The sequence below is a fragment of the Sander lucioperca genome, chromosome 6, assembly GCF_008315115.2.
Source record: "Sander lucioperca isolate FBNREF2018 chromosome 6, SLUC_FBN_1.2, whole genome shotgun sequence".
Classification (NCBI taxonomy): Eukaryota; Metazoa; Chordata; class Actinopteri; order Perciformes; family Percidae; genus Sander; species Sander lucioperca.
Window position 1 is genome coordinate 31,059,683 of NC_050178.1, and position 16,558 is coordinate 31,076,240.

At 40.6% G+C, this 16,558-nt stretch overlaps 2 protein-coding genes across 5 annotated transcripts in view; one reads left to right on the top strand and one right to left on the bottom strand.

Annotated features, from left to right (window-relative positions):
* Positions 1-8,108, bottom strand: part of slc4a8 (solute carrier family 4 member 8) — a 34,630-nt gene extending 26,522 nt beyond the window's left edge. For all 3 annotated transcript variants that reach the window (XM_031321362.2, XM_031321355.2, XM_031321343.2), the window contains exon 1: positions 7,794-8,108. In XM_031321362.2, coding sequence (XP_031177222.1) covers positions 7,794-7,832 — 39 coding nt within the window. In that variant the 5' untranslated portion in view covers positions 7,833-8,108. The remainder of the gene's footprint in view (positions 1-7,793) is intronic.
* Positions 8,109-9,463: 1,355 nt separating this feature from the next.
* Positions 9,464-16,149, top strand: ttll3 (tubulin tyrosine ligase-like family, member 3). 2 transcript variants are annotated; one of them, XM_031321395.2, is made up of 14 exons: positions 9,464-9,474; positions 10,622-10,688; positions 10,780-10,898; positions 11,015-11,180; positions 11,659-11,714; positions 11,844-11,972; positions 12,073-12,187; positions 12,425-12,505; positions 12,591-12,771; positions 13,449-13,597; positions 13,960-14,203; positions 14,392-14,827; positions 14,937-15,114; positions 15,263-15,579. In XM_031321395.2, the coding sequence occupies exons 2-14, from the start codon at positions 10,673-10,675 to the stop codon at positions 15,340-15,342; spliced, it is 1,950 nt and encodes a 649-aa protein (XP_031177255.1). In that variant the 5' UTR covers positions 9,464-9,474; positions 10,622-10,672; the 3' UTR covers positions 15,343-15,579. The 2 variants fall into 2 exon arrangements, with proteins under 2 accessions (XP_031177255.1, XP_031177245.1); XM_031321385.1 differs by having other exon boundaries at positions 14,937-16,149.
* The last annotated feature ends 409 nt before the right edge of the window (positions 16,150-16,558 follow it).

A 16,558-nucleotide genomic window follows, 5' to 3' on the forward strand; every position in this document is an offset into this window, starting at 1 on the left:
TCTTAGAAAATGATCAATGCTGCAGAGTGTTGAACTCCATGAAAAAAAGAAATCAATTTGGAAATGATATATTCATGATGATTAAACGAATAGATACAGAGAAATGTCATGGAAGAGTAGTACATAAGATAGTTATTGTTCCACAATGAAGCTCACAATTAGCTCACAGCACAGTGTGTGTGTGTGTGTGTGTGTGTGTGTGTGTGTGTGTGTGTGTGTGTGTGTGTGTGTGTGTGTGTGTGTGTGTGTGTGTGTGTGTGTGTGTGTGTGTGTGTTTAGGTGTTCAACGATGGATGTGTGAATCATGACAGCCCTATTCAATAAGTCTCCCTTTCAGGGTAAAAACTGAGGGGCAAACACAAAAGATCTACAGTCTATTAGTCTCCTCATTTATTCTGGCTTATGAGAAATATAAAACCATATGTCCTGTGAGAGTGATTGGTCCCTTTATTTAAACTTCCCAGGACATGAAACTACATTGCACTACCCTGTGCATATATAACTGTGTGTATTGCTGTAAGTGTGTTTATGGAGCAAGATCAAGCAGTTATCCTGCAGTTTGGCTGATAAAACACCACTCACAGTTTATTGACAAAAAAGCACTTTAGAATTTTGCTGGTTTCCGCCTACAGTTATGAAATGTGATAGATGGGGATGGTGCTGTGTGCGTGAGTGTATCCATATTATCTCTATTTCAGACTGTATTTCTTTTTTACAAGCACAACAAAGCTGTTTTTTAACATCTCATTTCTTCAACCTCTCATATGCTGCTAAAAACTGAGCTAATATTACCACAAAATTGTGAAAAAAAGAATTAACATGCAGATAAATGTCTTACCTTATTAGAAGCAAAAAACTCAGATCCAAAAAGCTTTCTGTGATGCTTTTTTTTAAACAACTGCTCTAATATCTGTGTAGACAGCCACTTATAAGTCACACAACAGTTTAAAACAGCTTAAGGATCACAAGACATCCACTTAATTCACAGGTGTGGGTGGCCTGGTGCTGACTTCTGGCCTCCTTTTACACCCTCTCCACCATATCAGTGCTGTGGGATTTCTTTCCCTTTCCATGACTGAGCACTTCTTTATCCCAAGACAATTCTGTCCTTGTAAAAAATAAGGCCAGTTAATAAGGAAGTCATGCTTGGGCAAAACACCAAATGTGACTCATGGTTTTCTAATTATTTTTATGCAAGGGATGGAAGAGGAAAGTACTGTTAAATGTGTATTTACATGTTCCTGTCAAAGTGTCCGTAAGCAAGGCACTAAACAGCACTTGGTTTAGAGGAGATGCTCGTTCACTAACAGTAGCTACAATAGAGCTTGTACTGAGCACTGGGATGCTCCTAGAAGTGAAAATATAAATAATACTATAAAACATCATCTTTGTAAATAAGCATGATCATCCAGTCAGCCTGCCTGGTTAAAATACTTTTGAGTAAAGTTAGTTGACACCATATAACCATATATATATATATATATATATATATATATATATATATATATATATATATATATATATATATATATATACTTATAATTTTTAAAATATTTTTTTTGCCACTTGGAAGCAGAGTTGTGAACACAACATTGACATGATATCATCACCTTTTAAGTTGATATGGTAAGCGTGTTAGCAAACAGTTGCGCATTTACACATCCAGCAGTTACGGAGCAACATTAGCATTCATTTGGAGTCGTGTTTGTTTTTCACCTGAATGATTGTAAGTCCAATATTTACTCTCTGATTTTGGTCTCCACCAACTCCTGAGGGAAATATCTGTCTCTTTAGCTGCTAAATGCTTCACTATGTTCACCAGCTAGCTAACTGTGTCTGTCTGCTGAGCAAGTATGTATGGTGGGTTTTTAAAACCTCCTTGCGGAAAACAGCTGCCTGCTGCCACAGTAAATGAGGCTATGAGAGCGGTGAGAGTGAAACAAAACAGTGAAGTTGCTATAAACAATCTTAAAAAAATCTTTAAAGTGGCTTTAATCAATATTTTTAGAAAAAAAAAAATAACAATGCCCTGCAGAGAATGATCAACTGACTCGACTTTACGGAGCTTTTGCGAATTTCAGCTGATCATTCTCTGCAGATTCATCACTACGAGTTCCTCTCACATTGTTATTTTTTTTCTAAAAATATTGATTATAGCCACTTTAAAGAAAAACAATCCTGTGCACTGGGTGAATCTCCCCCTACTCTTACATGACACACACACACACACACACACACACAGACACACACACACACACACACACACACTGTTATCAGTCAGTGCAGCTGTGGCTGGTGAATTAGGGCTGTGTGGGTTTGGGCTAAGGCTGGAGGCAGTCAGCTCCATTAGGACTGGAGCTTTACCAAACATATAGACACACAACAAGAAAGAATGGATGAGAGAGTGAGAGAGACTAACAACGGTTTGTCCCAGAAAGGACGGTAGACCATCGGATCATCAATTTGGATCCATTTGGTGTATAAACACACACACACACACACTCATCTCAATAACAATAACTACAGACTGAGTGAAATTGTTTTTCTGAGAACGACATGAGAGGAAAAACATCATTTTTATCTCCCCTGTGTGACATCAGTGTATGTGCTTCAGCTAATTAAAAACTCACATGGTACCAAAGTTATCACTCAAAGCATGCATGTGTGCGTGATGTTCCACTGACAGGGCACATCATTTGTGTTTTGCTGCCCGTTTCTATCTCCTGGCACCCCTTTTTTTCTCCACACTTGTCCTCTAGCTTCGGATCAGTCACAGTATTTGGGAGGGTTTATGACTCAAAATTAATTTCCCACACAGATTACTGCCACTGCACCATAGAGTCTGTCCACAGCTAGCCCCAAAATGGCTGCCTGTCCTTGAGTTTCTGTCCTTCATAAGCATATCAGTGTGACCACCACACATGGGAAACACACACTGGAGCTGCCTTGTGGCTGGATATGAGAAAAGAAGCACATAAACAGTGGTTGGCGTATTTTCTGGACATAGTTATGCTTGAGCTCTCTACAGCAAGGATTAACAAAGCCAAATCATCGACTATAGACCTATGGAAAAACCCTAATGACCTCAGCATCATTAAAATTAGAGGAGAGTGACTAGGCAAGGTGTGATTTCTGTTTTTGTTTTTGTTTATTTGTTTGTTTTTGTTTTCCTCGAGACTGCAGAGGGTGGGGGGTGGGAGAGGGTTGTTGTTCTTGTTCAGTTGTATTTGTCTGTTCTGTATGTTCAAAAAAATATAAAAAAAATAAAAAGTTGATCTTAAAAAAAAAAGAAAAGAAGCACATGATAGTGCCAAATCTATGACCGGGATGACTACTGCCAGCCAAAGAGGAGAATAAATGTTGCCTGAGAGTTCAGGATTTAGCAGCGCAGGAAAGCCATTGAGGCTGTGTTGCCAGTGAACAGCTCTTTTGAAAAGCTCCTCTGCAATTGTTACATTAAAAAAAAAAATTCAAAACTTTTTTTGACAACAACTTCAAGGAAAATCACAAGGTACTGTCAAAGTGCATTACAGTGAAACACATTGAACTAATCATCGCACTTAACAAATAGAGCAGCAATGATTTGCATCCCAGTCTCCGGACTGAAAGGGGCAATCAATGTGCTGTGCCAAAATGGCCTTTCACTCCATCAGGACTGTGAGGGAACTGTGAGAGGAGCTTCAGAGAAATGAGGCCAGCTGGTTTCTACAAAGAGGCTTGAAATTCAGAGTGATAACTGACAAGACACATCACAGACTCTGGCTAGTTTCTCATTAGAAAAAAATGCAATAATTATTCCTGTGTGAGCACATATTGTTGTAAGAGCAAGTTTATCAATGAAGTTTTTCACTCTGTATGAATAAAATAACTACATCAGCTGTGAGCGTTGCAAGACAGTGAATGGTAGATTCATAAAAGTGCAGCCATGATTCAGCAGCACAATGTGGGCATCAGAGTCCTTTGAGGTGTCTGTCACTGCTGACTCAACTGACCGTTACGGTGATCTCTTTCCCTCTAACATAACACTCGTTGAACATTTCTGTTGAGACAACATCCGCTACTACTCTTGATTGTGTTTCTGTCCAAGCCAACACCAGCCAGCCCCCTCTCTTTGGAAGCAGACCCCTCTCTCATCCCTTCCCAGAAGCACCCTGAACTGACAGCAGGGACACATATCCTGACTCAAACAATTGGGCCTGTCACTTCCAGACCAGGCTTTGTGTCTGAAAGCCAGGGTTGGCGCTCAGTGCCAAAGCCGCAGGCTACAGCGGCCCCTTCATGGCATTGCACCATCACTAATTTGCTGTAGAGACGCATGTGACAGTGTTTCACATTTAGAGAAGGGGTTAACACGAATGACTGGATGACAGGAAGCGCTAATGATAAAAAAAAGTGAGAGGAGAGAGCTGCAGGAGAAAGGATGAAAGGGGCGGTTGTTTTGACTGCTTCAGCCCACGGATAACATGAGTCACACACACCTTTTTTCAGTGCCACAAATCTGCCTCTCCTCCCTCTCTAATTGTTTTCTTTACAGAAAAGATTAATGCAACCTTAGTTGGTTGTGTGGGTGAACGACGGTAACATGCAGAATAAATAAAACGGTAGATTTTAGAGTTTCAATTGCAAAATCAAATTGAGACCGTAAAGAGTTGAAAAATATGCTCAATCATAAACAAAGATTAAAGGGACTAAATTCTTAAATGTATGTGAATGGATGATTCTTTGGTCATATAATAACTAAAAGTAGTCATGTGAAATGCAACTGGACCTGCTGTTTGAAGACTTTCCACTCACATCAGCTCTACTGAGTGGTGGGGAGTTTAAACCTGTGTATCTTTCACTCTAATGAGTGTGCTCTAAATTAATCCCATTAAATGGTGGCTTTGGTCGAATGGGCTGCATTAATGTAATAGTTTTCAAACATCATGTGGTTTATTGAGTACTTTTAAACATTCAACTGACAGATGGAAAACTGGAAACTGGAAGATTGATTACATTAGATTGACTTTTCCTTCAGAGATCTGTACAAAACTAGTGTTGCTTTTTAAAATAGGCCTACACAATCATTTATCAGATAGGCAACTATGAATCACTCTCACAAAATGGACTCCAAACTAATTAAAATGAAAGCTTTGGAGGGATGCCAAATAGCAACTGTAAAAAGACTAAAAAGGGGAATGGTTACTATCTTGTGTTGTGGGGGACAAATTTATGATGTGGAGTGTCATAAATTATTACAAAACTGGAACTAGAGTCAAAGTCTTACAGTATCGGGGCTGGTAGTGACTAAACACTAGTATTTTGATGGTGTCTCTCAGATGTACAACAATGAAAACAAAACATGTAATGACCCTCACATCTGTCATTCTGCACTCTTCACACTGGTTTAGTTTGGCTCAGTTATAGTACAGTATTGTGTTGTTGTTGCACTGTAGTATGGCCTGTGATTGTGTCTCCTTGGTTGGTTTTGTAGTTTGTTCTACTTATTGATTTCCAAGCATCTCAGTATGGTTATAAAAACACAGAGACTCAGTAGTATTACTGAAGAAGTCATCTTCTATCAATCCATTGCTCTGTGGTGCAGGTATACATTATTTTTTATTTAGTTTTGCATCAATGACACTGAAAAGTACTCAATACAAACTCAATATAAAGAGGTTGATCTGCATGCAACTGTACACCTGCTCTAGAGAGAATACACGATCAGTCAGATAATCACATTGTGAGGGGTCTTGCTCATTTAACAGTGAATATTAATAATCAGTGAACAGTATCCAACATTTCCAGAATAATTACATCCAAAGAGAAATATTGACTGTCACATTGGCAGTTAAGAAGCAGCTGTATGGCATTAGATTTGCATAAACATTACTTTTCTTGGGGTTTGCTTTAAATACTTGCTCCTCGTTTACCTCTTCAGTAGCCTATGATGTACCACTTCACTTGAGGGTGCACAAAAGGGATAGTAATGTAACGTGCAGGTAATCATTAAGTAATGAGGGAATATTTAGTAACTACTTAGTATGATGTATGCACAAAAAGACTAACTAATGATAATTAATGAGCCGTTACTAGTTTTGAGCCGCTCAGTGGCTAATTCATAGCTAATCAGGAACAACTCATGAAGAGAGTGGTCAGCATGTCGATTCACAGATATTCATAAACTAATCATTACCTAATGCTTCATTAATATAGTATATCACAATCTCTACTAAGTCATCATTATCTGCTATAGTCTTCGATTCAGAGAACTTTTTATTTTATTATTCCCGAACTATTTATTAACGATTCATTAATAGCGTAGAGCCACTTCACCTGCAACAATAATGCTGCAAAGTACTGCTTAGAAATTAACAATAACATAACACTGTGGTTAATTAGGAGTCCTTCTGCAATGATCCCCAGGTAATGTATAAAAAGCACTACTTCTGCTAATATTTCACTCACTTTTATTAAAGTGGATTTTACAACACAGTTTTTAGAACTTTTACTTGCAGGCTAACTGAGTAATTTTACTTCTTCATATTGCTGCTTATACTCAAGCGAATTATCTGATTACCTCAACAGCGCAGGTGGGGAGAATGGCAAAGAACCCGGTCCATGCTGACTGACCAGACTGTCACAGAAATGGTGGAGAGACAAACCTAGAAGATTTCTGTAGTGACTGCAAACTGGCATAACCCTAATGCTTGAAGAGTGAGGCCCTTCAGCTGTTTAATCATATAAGAGACTTCCCAGCTCACCTCTGGTCTTTCTCCATCTGTCTCCAGCCCTCAGACTGGATGTTATTATAAACCATGATGACATGACTCTGTTGTGGTAGGCTACATTCAGTCCTTTAAACTGTGATCATGCATGGTAGTTATAATGAAGCTCTACAAACATTACTGCATGTCAGTTGAAATAGTGGTGTGTTCAATGGTCCATTTGTCCTACTTCTTAGCTGACCCAGGATTTGATAATAGATCACACATCAACAAGACATTAAGGACCATGCAATGTCCCCTTCAAACCTCACTTGACCACAGACTGACCACCCTGCTGCCAGGATTGGCTAACAACGCACATGTATGGCAGTAGACGCTCAGCACCGGATATCGTGTAAGGATGGCGTCAAGGTCATTTGAGGGTAAGTGAGAAAATAACAAGCCGTGTAAGCAAAGAGCCATCTGAAAACCCAGCAAACTGTCCCGTTGCTTGTTATTCCTCACACACGCGACTGTCAGGACGAGCAGTTGACATTTCAATGTGTTTAAAATGCATCCGTATATAATCAATAATCTGCTGCAATTTCACATCAATGTAGCCAGAACATATGTGTGCTTGAGGAACAGTAAAAAAAATAACTCAGGTATTTCAGTGCATCGCAATGTGATATGCTTCCCGTATGACTGCACGTGTTCGCACCTCAGAATAACAATACCAACAACACCATCCGCATACAGCATCGTTCTGCAGGGTACGAAACCCAATACAACTTAGCTTCTTGGGGAGAACATGTATTGAGTCCGCTTAAACATAAAATGTTAAAAACCGGAAACATTTAAAACAGTGGATTTAAATGGGGAAATACAACAGCGTCAAAGAAAACAGGTGTGATCATATCTGTCATTAGCCTAAATAGTTCCTGAAAATGACACAGTCCATCATTCCAGCTGCAAATTAGGAATTTCTATTGGATCATTTCAAACTGAGGGTTACAGTTGTTGGATCTTCTGTACAGCCTAGTCTGTGCCATCCCATAGTATCAAAGCAACGCGCCATGCATTAGAAATTTAAAAAGGGTACTTTACCTGGTAGCTCAGCATGCTCTCGGGGTCGTCGCCGGGCATGCTCGTGGACTTCGGGTTAACCTGCTCAGTGTTTCTGGGTGTTCAGGTGAGTTCCACCAGTTCCGGGGGGCTAATCAGCCTCTCAGCGCTGTCTTAGGACGTAAAGAAGCAGTCACGAGTTGGTAACAGCAGCTGCTTCTGATTCCGCAGACATGGTGAGTTTAGACATCTCTTCCAGATGAGGAAAAAGGTGAAACAGATAATTTTGTCCCCCCCCCCCCCCAACCCCCGGTGTTGTGATGATTTCCCGGCCGCGCTTCCAGCTCCCCTCCCTCTTGTCCTGGCTGTGGGGGCCGGATGCGGAGAGCATCGCTGCAGCCTTAGCCAATCACAGCGCAGAGGCACACAACGAGCTGCGACGCACTGCTGCTACCCAACACAATAAAGCAAAGACTATTATAGATCTTATAGAGCTACGTCACTCTACACAGTGTGCAGTTTGGCAGCATCTCACATTTCAGCTGCTAAGTGCTGGACTGTGCCCACTGTGCACAGCAAATGTTCTTTTTACTATTGCACACCACGCAGCTATTAAAAATCATTAGAATGACTAAATATATGCTGGCAGAACTACAGTATGTTTACCTATGCTTATTCCCCTGACTTATTTATTTTCTTTGGTGGAAAAAAGAAGTGGGGGAAGAAGTGCTATACATACAGTCCTCCTGCATTAAACGTTCACGGCAGCAACATAGCCTACTTCAGCTTTGAATTAATATAGTGTTATGCTGTTGTATTATTCGTAAGATCAAATGGAAATACAAGTAGGCTTAAAGCAGACCTAGGCTACCTCAAAATTTAGCCTACAGTATTTATTTTATGTTCTACCACTGAAAAAGTCTGTAGCCTACGTAACTGTATAGATGATATTGTAAATGAGCTGATAAGACATGGAATGGCGATATATTATTCAGTAGTAAAATATGAATGCAAAAATGATCAGTGAGCACATTAAAGAAACCAGAGAACAACACATTATTGACCCTGTAACACACACCAGGACATACTAGAAAGCCTTGGATGCCACCTTGTGGGAAGGTGAAATATTGCGCAAAGTAGGATAGGTCCATGGATATGTTTGGTCTATGTTTGCTATAATCCATGTTGGCCTACATGTCACAAAGCTTGTATGTGCTTTGCACATGTCTGGCAGAGTGACGGCAATACAGGCGTATTATTTAAAATGCAGGACAAATAGTTCCTCTTTAACCACTGCTGATGTTCGCCTATTGATAAGAATGCAAAACATATTAAACTGAGCAACATCCACATTGGCCTCAGCGTTAACTCTCTTTGGATCAGAACAAATTAAGTAGTGACTGTTCTCCTGCCGCATTGACAAACAAAAAGGTCCTCAGACTGCAATATGTCCACACAAATGTGTATCGCGTCTGGTCTAACTGATCTGGGCTGGGGCATGTCGCCTACACGTGTGAGCTACACTGTTAAACTGATAGCGTCAGTTACAGTGATCCATTTTATTCAACGCATGGCTAGAGGTGGTAGATTTTTCATCGACCTGCTCGGCGTCCCATTTCTCCTGTCCTGGGTACGGTTGTTGTGGCAACAGTAAACATTCTGTGGGAGCATGCACGGTTGTTATGGGATCGGTCAGTGGGAGCATGAAGGAAGACAACATTAGGTTCGTATATTATATGTTCAAAGTAAAATATCTCCTGTTTTTGTTTGAGGAGTAGTTGAGAAACAGTTGGTATGTCTAACAGCTATCATACAGAGCTTCGTAAATCCACGGTCGTTCATCGTGGATATAGCTTACTGTAAATGTGTTTCCTACTGGCTTTTATATTTGTGCATGGCTATGAACTGCATGTCTGCCCGTGTGTCTGCCCGTGTGTGTGTGTGTGTGTGTGTGTGTGTGTGTGTGTGTGTGTGTGTGTGTGTGTGTGTGTGTGTGTGTGCGTGCGTGCGTGCGTGCGTGCGTGCGTGTGTGTGCGCCTTTTTGCGCATATGCCAGCGAGAAGATGTGACAGCCAGTCATCTTTGTCCAGATTTAGATGCCTGCTTGACCCAATTTACATCCTTCTTCAGTAGCTACAAGTCAACATAGGTGCCATGTAGTTCATATCATGTTTTATCTGTTTATTCTAGGGCTGCACAATATCTTATTATCTTATTGCGAAAAACTGCGACATATTGTCTTTCTATATTATATTATCTATCTATCTATCTATCTATCTATCTATCTATCTATCTATCTATCTATCTATCTATCTGTCTATCTATCTATCTATTTATCTATCTATCTATCTATCTATTTATTGATTACTTAACTTACATAACAAACATACTTATTTTAACCCAAACCATGATCTTTTCCTAAAACTAACCAAGTATTTTTGCTTGGATTCACAACGGTATCCACTTGTAACGTTAACTTGAAGTTGCTACAACAAGGTGGCACACCAACGGCCAATAACATAAAAGAAGTCGCGAAACTCCGAAAATAACAAGTCAGCTTAATGTAAAAGCAGGTTTCTCATGGGATACAAACCCCAGTCTCCTGAGTGAAAGTCCTATGTTTGACCCATTCATCCAATGAGCTACCTGATTTACACAGCCAGGGGTGGGGTGTAAATAGCTGTTAGAGACACACTGGATGTCAGAATTTGTCCCAACTTCATCCCAGACCTATAAATCTGGCAATTCTGATACTTAGATTAGCTACTATTGTTTTCCACAGCTGTTGCAATGGATGGATCACACAAGGAGTTATAAGCAAACAATATGATGTTGAAATAATGCTGTTGAACATATTTCTGCTCCCACAGAACTGAGCACTGTACGTTGATCAGCTAAAGAGAGAACTATATTAACATAACATGCAACAAATACCAGGTAACTGAATAGAAATCGGCATATACAAATACATGCACATGCATGTTCACAGCTACTTTCTACTGAAATTTGACCAAGCAGTTTATCTCAGTGTTACAATCCACAGTAGCTCCAGTGGAGGGGAGGTTACGTTGCAGTGTGCCAAGCCTGCCAGCAATCAAGCCAGACAGGCTAAAAACAGCTAAAACGCTGGTAGAGAAAGCAGTGAAGGTGATTATATGTCCAAGCCAGACGTCACTGAAACACCTCTGCATTTTAACCCACTATCCTCTCATGTGCTATGTGTCCTATTTGACTCTTTCTATATCTCTTTCACTCATTCTCAGCTGAGGAAAGTGTTTTCAGTGCAGGGACCTTACCCTGTGATCCGTGCTGCCTTATGGGCCAGAGGGTGGGTGGAACGTCGTTTATCCCATCCTGTCCAGAGAGCCCCTCATTGCCATGGCAATGATGAGGATGGTGATGATGGTGATGTCGGTGCTGATGCTACTGGTAAGGCTATGGAGGACAAAGTCCTAAGAGCTACGAAATGAGACATTTATTATTAGAAACAAGATGCAGTGTTCATGCCAATAACACACTAAAATCTCACTGGTCTCAGCTGTATATAAGCAACTGAGATACTGGGGAAAGAATGGATGTGTATTATAAGACCCTGCAGACAGTAATACAAATAAAGTATTATCAGTCTGTCTTTTTTGTCTGTCAGTTTAGTTTGTTCTAAAAGAGAGATCAGTAATATTCTCTCTTAACTGTCAAAGCTGAAAGTGCAGGAGGGGTTAGTGTATATGTAATTGGAGCACTAGTTTAGATGGATACATGGATACCCCCACACCTGATAAATGATACATTTGCACTACATTACAGACACCAACCTATAACAAAGACCCCTACCCTCTTAACACACCCCTGTACACAAACATAAGCCTGCGTGCACGCACACACTCAGTCTTCACTTATCTTTTTACAGAGAGAGTGGATGAAAGCGAGAAAGAGGAGAACCTTGATGACATGTATGACCTCATGGTAAGATAACATTCAAGTGAACCAACATGATACTGGATATACTGCATTACTTCATGTGTCTGTTTTCATCATGCTGTGCATTCTAGCTCAGTCAGATCGCTAACTTAATTTGTTGTTAACTTCTTCTAGTCTCGCCTGGTTCGAAATGAAACAACATATTTCCATTGGACAACACGTCGGGATTACATAGACTGTCGCTTCTTACGGAATGACCAAATGACCAATCACTATGCAAATTCTGGGTCGTTTACTACCAAGGTCTCATCTCTTATACAAAAAATTAAAATACAAGTTTTAACTTTGGCCAAAAGTCAACTAGTAATCTATCTCCTATGTACTGTATGTATGTTTCTTTCAGGTCGGGCTCTGTGTGAACCTGCGTAACCTTCAGTGGTTTGATACAGGAGATCCTGACACCTTCTTCCCAAGATGCTACAGACTTGGGGCAGAGGATGAAAAGCATGCATTCATAGGTCTGTCTGCTGTATGGCTTTATTAACACATATCCAAAATTGTGCTCTATCAAAGATTCCAAGATGTGTCCAGGTGTTAATGGAACATGGAAAAATAAATGCACAAAGTTACAAGTGGACTAATCACACCAGCAGTCTTAGTTTTATTAGTGCTACAGTATCATCTTTAACAAAACTGTATGCCCTTGCTCTCTTTCTTGTGCTCTTATCTTCTCCCTGTTTTCTGTCACAATGAAGATGATTTCAAGAGGACAGCATGCACCAGCCTGCTGCAGCATGTGGTAGAGACAAGCAGATGGAGGAGTGACGGAGCAGAGGGTGGGGAACAAAAAGTCAAAAACAGTGTCTCTGATGGTAATTGATAGCCATGATTCTATGACGCCAATCTTGTTTGTCTCTACAGAGTTGAATAATGTGGAGCATCGATTTGTTGGTCCAGCAATGATCGACATGGCTTTGCACGTGTGTCAAGAGTTTCTCAGTGTTTTAGAGCACGTTGACATTGATGTAACTGTAGAAACACCACCCTCGGTGGAGGAACAGCAGTGGGCAGAGTTTCTGCAAGACTACTACATGGTTGTGCAGTGAGTATGTTTTCTTAGACTAGCTTCTTGGGTTTGCTAGAATGATCCTTTCTTAGGTCACACAGAACTGACAGCCCAAATCAGCTTATCAAATGAATATAGGTCATTAAAAAAATGTAAAAATCATCCTAAAATGTATCTTAAAGAACAATATATACATACTTTGTTCTTTTTAGGTGAGGTTCAGAAGAGAGTTACACATACAGTACATATGTATATGGCAGTTAGGTTTAGGGTTTGCATTAAAGTAGACAGCACTGTGTCACTGTGTACGTAACATAAGCCGCATGCTAATATTTATAGCGCACTATTTTGACAGTTGGTATACAGGAAATTGATGCAGACCTGCTGTATAAACACATATGCAAACAGACGTCATTGAGCTACACCCTCAGAACACTACTGTCTATTTAAAATCTAAAAGATCTGCGAGTAGCTCCTCCAATTCCCTTGTGTGTGTTTTGGACAATAATGTCCATTAACACAACACTCAAAAATGAAGGGTTTTAATATTCATTGGTATTGTTATTGGTCATGTTTTCTGCTGCAAATATACAGTATGCCTACTTACATAAGCACTGTACAGTATGCGAGCACATGAAGTAAAACATGACAGTAAGATTTAGTGAATCTGCACATTAATAAACTCAATCTGTGAGTCTAATGTTTGTGTGTAGTGAAGGTGTATTGATCAGGGGTAGCAGTGTGTTTGTGGAGCGCTGCCAGGCCATGTTGATCAGACTGCAGGAGATTTGCCCTCAGCTGGATACAGATGGACTAAATAACATCTGGATCATCAAACCAGGTGCTAAGTCAAGAGGACGAGGTGAGTTTAAAAATAAATGAAAACAAAAATAGTTACATGGTGATCTTATATATTAATCTTTGACTTACCCTATACTCGATACTGAAATAAACCATACCGTGTTGATTTGTCTTGTGAATATTATGGTTGCAACAAGAATTGGGACATGCAGATGTTACTATTGCTTCCTTTTACTACGTTTATTAGAAAAAATAAAATGATAATGCCCACAATTCCCCTCACTTTCAGTATGGTAAAGGAATGTTAGCCTGCTATTTGTTTAGAAGGTCATCAGAAACACAATGCCCTCTTAGTTTATTGCAGTTTTGATTTAAGTCAGTTTTGATGCTTTTTTTCTTCTCCATGTCTCCTCAACCACCCAGGTATTATTTGTATGAATCGCCTGGATGAGATTTTGGCACTTGTGGATAGTGACAGAGCCCTGCCTAAGGAGAGTAAGTGGGTGGTTCAGAAATACCTGGAACGTCCTCTGTTGGTCCATGGCACTAAGTTTGACATCCGCCAGTGGTTCCTCGTCACCGACTGGAACCCTCTGACTGTCTGGTTCTACAGAGAGTGCTACCTGCGGTTCTCTACTCAGCCCTACTCGACAAAAACTCTGGACAGGTCAGACAAAAGAGAGATACAAATTTAATATATTAACTATAAGATTTGTACTTGACCTACTGTATTTTGTATCTAGAGTGCTTTGTGGAGGTATTAATTTAACAATGCAAGTAGGAAAAAATTTCATTCAAAGCACATTTTACTTACGCATACCTTCATGGCCTTACCTACTTGGTTATTTTCCTTAGCTCAGTCCACCTGTGCAACAACTCCATCCAAAAGCACTTTCAGCCATCCTGTGAGCGTCATCCAGAAGTGCCTGAGGACAATATGTGGTCCTGCTCTCAGTTTAGGGCTTTTCTGCAGCGGCAGGGTCGTGGGGCAGAGTGGGAGTCAGTGGTGATTCCAGGCATGCAGCAAGCGGTGGTTTCCGCCCTGCAGACAGCCCAGGACCTGGTCGAGCCCCGCAAGGCAAGCTTTGAGCTCTACGGAGCCGACTTTATATTGGGCAGAGATCTGAGGCCTTGGCTTCTGGAGATCAATGCCAGTCCGACTATGGCCTGCTCTACCACTGTGACCGCTCACCTCTGCCCTGCTGTGCAGCTGGACACACTGAGGGTTGTGCTTGACCGACGGACTGATCCTAGTGCTTACACAGGAGGCTTCCAGCTAATCTTCAAACAGGTTGGAATATCTTTAAACTTCATGCTAGATGCAATAGGTGTTCATTTCCAGGTGAACTATAGATGCTACACCAAATGCATTTATTTGTCTTACTTTATCACCCTCCTAGGCTGCAGTTGAAGTTCCTCAGTATGTGGGAGTGAACCTGCTGGTGGAAGGAGCCCCCATTAGGCGATCCAGACCTCCACTTCATAGACAAACTGTTATTTCTAACCCACCTCTCACCATCCAGTTCCCTCCAGACCAGTCATCTTCAGAAGAGGTTGAAATGACGCATAAACCATCAGGTCAGAAATCCTATGCAGTCTCTGCTTTTCGCCACTCAGGCAAGGAAAACCGAGCTGTTGGAGAGAAAAAGAGGCAGCTGAAATCAACATCTTCTAAGAGGGAATGTCATGGGAGAACAGAAATTCAGAATACCTCCTGTGTTCGCAGGTTCTGTCGCAATCTGGTGTGGGAACAGCCTCTGGTGGTACACACTGAACCTCAGAGGAAAGCGCCTCGTTTGGGTTTGAGTCTCGGTGCCAACGGGGCAACTCTGGTCCCACGGAGCCTTTCCTTTTCCCTCTGCCCCCCTCACAGCATGTCAGATTGCACATCTCAAGCCAACCCAGGCCATGGATCACATATCTCTAGATCCTTCCTTCCCCAGACAGCTTTTAAACCCCAACACAGGACACCTACACGGGTCTTTCCTTCACTTCAGGGTCCCCTTCCTACCCTGGAGGTCTTTAGCTTGCGACCAAACATTGTGGCTGGAAGCACTGCCTGTTGTAATCCAAACATGTCCTCTCATCCCAGCCACCACAGGCATCAGTTATTCCTCTGCTCTCAAAGGCATAGCATGGCCAAATATAAAGGAGAATTCACAGGAGAACATAAATACTAGAGGTATTATGTGTTGAAAAGATGGAAAGCAATCAGTAGAAAGTGATAAAGAGGTTTTGTTAGAAACAATATTGTTATCAATTTATATTTTAATAGGCTGGAGCCTAATGAACAACAAATTACATATTATAATCACAACACAGTATGTGATTGTAGTACCATTAAAATTATTATCAGATTTTTGTTGATTCTGTCAAGTGAGATTTTCAAATCATTCACGTAGGGCTTTACGTTTGCAAGGCAAATACGAGTACTTTTACCTTCTTGTATTAGGAGTAAAGTGTCAAACATACCATATATGTCACTGGTAAATTGTAATTAGGTCTTAGTTTGGCTGACTGGAATCTAAACCCTGGTATATGCTTTACGATCCTGTTATGAATGTAACACCAATCAATATTGTGTTGACGTTAATTTGTATTGAAACAAACAAAAAAGTTAAAAGAGTTAATTAAAGTGTCTCCAGTGCAGCAAATAGTCCAATGTGACAGGGCAGAAAATAATATAATGAAATGATTACTGGAAAAATAATTAGTTTTATATTAGCAGATTGTAGGTGTTTTAAATGCCCAGCAGGTGGGAATCTAGGCTCAATGATTTAACTGCATGTGTATGCCAAAGCCTTTCAAGGAGAGGGTATTAAAAATGAAGGAATTGGCAGTTGTTATCCAGATGTTGGTACATCTTCAACAACACCTGGTTTATCTGGTCTTTCAGCCTCTTTAAAAAAAGAGTAAACTTGGAGAGCTACAGCAGTGTCGATGCTCATGAAACGTTTGACCACTGCTTGATTAATAGACCATTCCTGAATGACATCAATACACATTTACTTGCCACATATTT

Bases quoted from the DNA above. Each gene is read 5' to 3' on its own strand.
- ttll3 (XM_031321385.1), top strand. The intron at 11,973-12,072 runs GTCTCATCTCTT...TGTTTCTTTCAG, and splicing joins CTGGGTCGTTTACTACCAAG to GTCGGGCTCTGTGTGAACCT. The intron at 12,506-12,590 runs GTGGGGAACAAA...TTGTCTCTACAG, and splicing joins GAGGAGTGACGGAGCAGAGG to AGTTGAATAATGTGGAGCAT.